The 7,746-nt window shown below is 32.2% G+C and overlaps 1 protein-coding gene across 2 annotated transcripts in view; it reads right to left on the bottom strand.

Annotated features, from left to right (window-relative positions):
- LOC106466353 (phosphatidylinositol 4-phosphate 3-kinase C2 domain-containing subunit alpha-like) overlaps window positions 1-7,245 on the bottom strand; it is a 46,386-nt gene extending 39,141 nt beyond the window's left edge. Inside the window, exons 1-2 of one of the 2 annotated variants that reach the window (XM_013926632.2) lie at window positions 7,191-7,245; window positions 84-384 (exon numbers count right to left, since the gene is read on the bottom strand). In XM_013926632.2, the coding sequence (XP_013782086.2) occupies window positions 84-264 (181 nt within the window). In that variant the 5' untranslated portion in view covers window positions 265-384; window positions 7,191-7,245. Of the gene's footprint in view, window positions 1-83; window positions 385-6,337 lie in introns of both variants that reach the window. The other variant, XM_022394342.1, reaches the window with a different exon arrangement.
- Between the last annotated feature and the right edge of the window lie 501 nt (window positions 7,246-7,746).

Raw genomic sequence — 7,746 nt, 5'->3', positions numbered from 1 at the left:
TATATATATATATATATATATATATATATATATAAGAATATCATAAGCAGATACTATATATGGATATATATATGATATTGTACCTCCATATTCTGAAGAGCCATTCTGTTCACTTTTACCAAACTTTTCAACAGGTTTAGTATTTTCAAGTACATTAACAGGCCAAGAGTGTTTAGTTCCATCTGACAGTCTTTTGTCTTTTAAACGTGGTGGAACCACAGGCACTACATCAGGTATCCTGGTTGTATAAGAAGATTCTGCCATGATTGATTGATGTTTAAAACAATCATTTGAATTGACAAAATGGATGTTTGTTTGCCAGCTCAAAAATTCTCTGCTAATTGAGGAAAATGGTTTTCTTTGATCCAAATAAGCAATAAAAACCTGAAAAAAAAACAAACAAAAAACATAAAGATTAATATTTAAATCCTTCTGAAATATCATTGATACAGATACAGCTTTCCAATATGAGAATTAAACCAAACTGAAACATTAAACTAAAATGACTTAACATTATAGCAAGACCATCTTTAACACTATATTACGCTAATTCAAATTTATATTATAATGATATTAAAAACATTTCAAATATATTATCATGTTTTCATAATTTGTATTATTAGATTATTACAACTGTTTTTCGTATTCAGATATATGAGTATGATAATGTTTAAGGTTTAATGGTAACTAATTCAATTGAATATTATGATTAAAATTTTTTTATGATAATTTACATTTAAATTTTCATCTTTATTTTTAAATTGTGTTGTGAAATAAGGGGATATTAATTATTCAGATAGTATGATATAGATATAAACATTCTCTGTTGCATTAATATAGTACAATGATATGTGAACTAACATTAAGAAGTATGCAATGGACACCTGAAAACAAAAAATTGGTTTCTGCATTTGTGAAGTTTAAGATTTGGGTTGTCTGTTATGGCCATGAAGTTCTGCCAGTTAAAGAGATTAAAAACACAATAAGCAGAAAGGGCCAACAAAAAAATATTATGCCTATCTTAATATGCTTCTTTGCTAGCCAATTAGTGGTCATACAGGTGATCCTTGTTATATGCCTGAGTGAGGGACCAGAAAGTTGCAACTTATAATGAAACGACGTATAATGGGGAATTTTCCCCCATAAGAATAATGGGAAATAGAGGGGATGGGGACCATAAGAGCATAAAAATTGCCTATGTGATGCAAAGTGGAACAATTTCTCCTATAAGAAACAATGAAATATGGTATTGAATAGGGATCATAACTAAAGAAAATGTGTTTTATACTCAGCAATCAAAATACATACTGTACATGTACAGTACCTGTACTATAATATACTACGCAACACACAATGTACACATATTTATAACTAATTCTGTGTTCAAGGACCTTTAAACAGCATTTATATTTACCAAGCACTTCATTGAAAACCATTTTTATGAGCATTTTAAAGCAGCCCTGTACACTTTAAAGCATTTTTCTTTTTTAATAGAAAACATATTTGTGACATTTCTAAGCAATAACTCAAACTGAAACCCATTTTTTATGTATAAATATCATAGAATATTAAACAGCATTTTAAAAAGATTTTACCATAACCTTTAATTTATATTTTATTATCTTGGGAAGTGTATGCGTTGCACTTGACTTGCTTGATTGAAGAAGGTGTTAGGAGAGGATTAGGTGGAAGATGAAAATGGAGATGCAGCTGTAAGGTCATCAACATCACTGACATTCACCATTTTTATCTCTATAGTAGACATAGGCTCAGGACTTTCCTTCATTTGAGTGTCAGAAGGGTTCCTTGGGTGTTTTTTTAAATAAAGAGTACAGGTTTGTCTTGTTTTCTACTTGCATGTCATTAATCTATGTTCTTTGGTGCATTATTTAATTAAATAAAAATTATTTAGTGCATTACTACCATTAGTATAAAAATAGTAGGGTTATGTGTCATCGACAATAAAAATATATATTTTGTATGTGAAAGACTTATAATGTTAACTGAAAGACTGTCAAATTTCATGAAGATATGCACACTACATCTCAACAGTGAACACTGAGAAGCTACAGAAGTTAAAGAGTGAGTCAACATGGCTGTACAGTGCAGGATCCCTATAAAGAATAAATGAAACATGGGCCCCTGAAATGAAGAGAATGTATGAATATAGACTTACCAGATCAAGAAGAAACTGTGATATGGTGTAAGTAATGGGAAATGAACATATTAGGTATAGTCCACATGCTCGATTGTAGGATTTCCTCCAATAGCCGACAAAGATGAGATGAGAGGGAAAAAGTGAGGTGTCGAATCTGATGAGAAGACACCCTGAACAAATTTCATTGGGAAGATGACAAGGAAGAATAAACTAATTGAATCAAACATTGAACCTAATTGGTGAGGGTAGAAGGGGATAGACCACGAACAAAGGAAGACTGCCAAGGGATTAACAGTTGGGAATGGGTACCACGGAAGGAAGCCGTGCGGGCAATATAGCAATGAAGGGTAAGGATCAGACATAGAAGTCTATCCTGATCAGGATGATGGAAGAGATAAGAAATAGAAGGATGGAAACAGGTGAAAAGGAGGAGTTACCTTTCCTAGCTGCAAAAGGTCTTTGGGAGGAAGGAATGATCCAGATAAAGGAGAAGATAGGTAGTGGTAAAGTGTACCTGAAATGTCAATGGCAAACAACACAGACCTTTGATGTCCACAGGCTAGGAGAAGGAAATATGTTTTAAGGGAAAGGTGAAACATGAAACACAAGGAAATAGGTTCAAATGGAGGTCAAGTGAGAGAATGGAGGACCACATTAATATCCTAGTCAAGAAGACTATGATGTCTGGGGGCAATATATGCAGAAGGAACAGGGGAAGCAAAAACTTAACAGTATTGGGAAAAATGGAACGTATGAGATAAAGCAGCCTCATAATCTGAGATCAAAGACCTTTGGTTGAAAGCCATGTGAGAAACCTGGCCACAGCAGGTCAGTCAGCGGGGAATTTCTGAATAGCAGACCAACTGTGGAACAGTTTCCATTTGCACTAATACACCTCCATTGAAAAAGGACGTATGGAATAAGTCAAAAGGAAAGCTACTCAATGGAAGAAACATGATCCCCTCATCACAGACTTGATAAAAGCCATGCATGGGGAGGGGGAACCAAATAGGTATGTGAAGATTGAGCATGTAGTATGGAAGAATGCAGTACATAGGAAGTAGGGGCGAGGGATAAAACATTACATACCTGAGAAACAAAATACAAAAAGACGATAGTAGGCCTAACTGACTCAACATGAGGGGCATGGAAAGGCATGGCAAAACCAAGAGGTGGAAATAAGCAATCCAAATCCTTGTCAGCCTGAACAGGCTCAGCATGTTTGGGAGGAAGTGGGGTATGGTCTGGAGATAGAGATTGATCCATGTATTGTTCAATTTCTCCGTGAATAAACGCCAATAAATCTCCTGCCAGGTCGCCCACACCTGAAATCTGTGACCCCCGAAGTGGTAACATGAATTTCAGAATTCATATCAAGAAGAGTCAACCAAAATCCAAATTATCAATACTAATGTGACTGTAATAAACTTGGATTAAATTAAAGTGAAGAAACAGTCTTGATAAACTTGGAAGTAATTTAAATGAAAACCACTTCGCGAGTATACTAAAGTTTAACGTGAAACTTGAAACAAACAAAGGAACACATCCAAGCACAAGCACTGCCAAATGAAAAGTGATAGTTCGGTAGAGGCGTATATTGGGAGTCACATGCATCATGTGAATATGTCACGCTACTATTGGTGGAAAAGTGATGCACGATGATTTGCACGAGAAACATGTTGGAATCATTTGATTCCAATAGGAGAGATCAGAAGACTTGTGGCATGCAAAAAGAAAAAGTTCACATATAGAGGGCAGCACTCGACAAGAATAACTAATCTTGAACAGAGGAAAGTACTGTATCGGAAAAATAATTTTTCACAAATTTTGATAGTGAACTTTGTCTTATGTTCTGTGTGTGGTATTAAGAGTTAAAAGAAGTTGAAATGTGTTAATTGTCACCAATTTAATATTTTAGTTACTTTTTATTTTTGGAGTAAAAAATGGGCCTTGTTAAAGTTATAGGAACACATTTATTACAAATATTAACCCTTCATATCTGGGCCTGGCTCTTTTGCACATCACAACCATTTAGTTATATTCAAAACTTAATAAAACAACTTTGAATGAAAATATAGTTTACAATTAAAATTTGTACATTATCAAAGTTTTAACTTCTTAATTTTGAAAAGAAATATTTACAAAATTCTCAATCTAAATTTTTCTGCGTCACAGGGCGAGTCTGAGCTCTGATTTCTCCATTTAAGAATTTTCTAGCATCAAAAATAGGCTACTGCAGTTTTCAATTAATTATAAACACAAACTATGCATAATGATGTACACAAATCTAAAATTTGAACAACCCATCTTCCTCATTTCTTGAAATATCAATAAATTTGTCAAATACACAAAAGAAGTCCCTCCCTTTTCTGACTGTGTAAAATCTTTGCTAATTTGTTTGCAAGTCTGATGAACATGTTTATAACCAATTGAGAGAACAGATTCTTCTCTAGATAAATATTACAAGTCACTGATTAGATTTCTTACCAAAAACCATTTGTCAATGGAATTGTTTGGTTTGTAGTGATCATATTTTGTTGCTTCAATTGCAAAAGGAATTTGTTACACATATTCATAGTTTACTTAAAAAGACAGAAAAATTATGTAATTTCAGGACATTCTACTCAAAAAGCTCATATGTTTTGAGTTTGAAAATGCATATTTGGAAGTTGAATGAATATTTTGGGACACTAAAATTTGTGAGACTCAATGAGGTTTATAAAAGAACAACTTTAATTTTTACTCTAAGGAAAATGAGCTCAGATATGTAGTAGGTACTACATATCTTTATTTTTATGTATATATTTTATTTATTGTTCAATATTTTTTAAACAAAGTAACTTAAACATAAAAATTAGAAACTTTTTTGTTTAGCCTAACCAAACTTCAGGAAAATAAAATTTTACAAACTAAAGTGTGTTTGTGTAATATGACACCTCACAATTATGTGCTGTTTATATTAGAACTATAGGGAAACAGCTAATAGGCTCCTGATGTGACTTATTGGTTTTGATGCAAGGATTACTGTTGTAATAGGTACAAAGAACAAGAAATAATAAAACTATAAAAGTAAAAGACAGATGTGAAAAGACTAATAGTTGAAGCTTTTAATATAAGTAAGTTGGAGCTTTCTCACAAATACTGCAATAATTGTAAAGGAAAAAATGGTATTACTCATTTTATTTTATATTTTTCAACTTTTTATTTCACTGTACATTGATGTTACTACTAGTTAGTGTTAAGGTTGAGAAAATAAGATAAAAAACAAAGTTATACCAAAAAGAATTTGATATTAATCTAGAAGTGTCTAAAGGTTATGCAAATACAATTTTATTCTTAGAAAAAACTTCAACTTTCACTCAGAGTGACTCAGTAAAGGCTTTAAATATTCAAACGTTTAATTATATATTAACCATAAGACACCAAGAGCCCTTTTAATCTATCAGATATGTACAAACTTCTAGACCTTCCACACCAAAAATAAAAATAATCACTAAACCCAGTCTTGAACCCCTAAAGCAATTTTCCATATTGCAACATTGCAGGTTAAGATATGACCATAAAGCTAATGACTGGGCCTGAGCTTGCAGGGGAATACATAATTTCTCAGAAACAATATCTAATCATATTGCAGGCCACAAGTCAGATTTTTGTGGGCCTGTTGTGGCCCACAGGTCACTATTGAGAGCTACTGTTCTAAAGATTCATCAACTCTTTTCTCAAACTTGGGTAAAGTTGCAGCCTTTACTTACCACTCAAGGTGAAAATGTGTTCCCCAGATGTACCACCTTAATGGAGAAATAACACAAAAGAAGTGTTTGATATCTCCAAAACTTACGACCTTTCCTTCTACTGCACTCGAATTTAATCCAATTAAATTTTGATATATAACAACACATATAAAGAAACATTTAGAATTTATCTTTCAAAAAATTTCTTGAATCTATGAAATAATGTATGCTACACCCTCAGAAAGTTTGAAAATTGTGTACATTTATGAACAAAACTGTGCATGACACATTTTAGCAAAACTTAGTTTTAAGCTTGCAATAATCGTAGTAAAGAAAATAAGTTTTTAATAGTTATAACTTATATACCTTAGTGTATACTGAGATACAGTGAACTAAACATTCCATGATTAGGTGTGTAGTAAATATTTTATATTAGAATAACACATACCTGACAAAACAGAGATAGAGCCAAGTTGTTGAACATTAAATTAAAAAATAAAAATGTGGATCACTAGACATTGACTTGTGATAGCATTATCAAACTTCAAAGCTTAAATGTTAGATTATTAATATTTTTACAGAACATAACCAAATTTTAACAAATAATAGCCAGTGACAATGATGCTAGTGCTAATAATAAGTGCTAACTTAATCTTGAGCTAAGTTATAAGTATACATTATATATAAATAAAAATTATATGCATTGAAAGCTTTTACTTTTAAGTTTTAGAACTCACTAGTTTTCTAAATTCTTCTTTTCACTATCGTTCCAGTACTGTTGTCATATTTAAACGAATAGAGCCACAAGTTACATTAAAAATCACTAAGCACTGAATCATGAATGTAACATTCTAACTATAACTTATGCCTAACTCAGGTTTAATCAATGATACTGTGGTAATGATCCTGCTCATTACTAATACAAGTGATATTGTTGTATAATTATATTCTGTAAGGGTAACATGATGACTTTATACCTATTATCAACATTACTATTTATAAGCATTATTCTTTACCCCAATCACAGTCAATGCCAGTAGCGACAAGAAATAATAAGTAATACTAAATCTAATACTCAATTATCAATATTAGTAATACTAAAACTAGTCTATTATTATTACTAATGCTACAGCACAAATTACTACAACTTACAAGTACAAAAATAATTCAAAAGTAATTGGTATTGCAAATGCAAGTGTGAATAAATAAATAAAAAAAACAACACTACTAATCGTATTATTTCTCTGCAATTTTTAGCTTCATGCCGTAACTTATATCACAAGTTACTTATTATTACTTACGCCAATACTTCGTCTAAAGTTACTTATCTTACAACTAGAACTACTAAATGTTACAATTCCGTACAAGTCCACCCATTACACGTTGCGACATCTGTAGAATATAATTGCATCTTCATAGACTTCAGAACATTTTCCGGTTGAATGATATGTCAATTTGTTTCCTAGACTATATTTCAGTTAAGTTAACATTCACAGACCCCTCAAATTGGTAAGTATAGTAATTGAATAGAAAGAGGGATTTTTCTGTGTTTTGAGCATGGGGAATCGAACCCTGAATTTTAAAATTGTAAGTCCCTAAACTGATCGCTTATTCACTGGGGGACTTTGAAGAGAGAGAACACATTAAATAAAATAAATGTATGTCTCCGCATAATATTTATATGATTCGTTTTTACACAAAGAAAGCTTAAAAATATTGTTGCGTCAGGGAGATCACGTGACTAATATCACGCCACCCGTTTTCTAGAACTATCCTGTTCCTTCGGGAGTGCTGTAGCATTTGCTAGATTGGGGGTGGCCTGGTATATATAAGATGGTCACGGCGTGACGTGACAAT

Source organism: Limulus polyphemus, unplaced genomic scaffold (genome assembly GCF_000517525.1).
Source record: "Limulus polyphemus unplaced genomic scaffold, Limulus_polyphemus-2.1.2 Scaffold2233, whole genome shotgun sequence".
NCBI classification, from domain to species: domain Eukaryota; kingdom Metazoa; phylum Arthropoda; class Merostomata; order Xiphosura; family Limulidae; genus Limulus; species Limulus polyphemus.
Note: the sequence above shows the minus strand (reverse complement) of the source record. Positions and strands in the feature narration are given on the sequence as shown.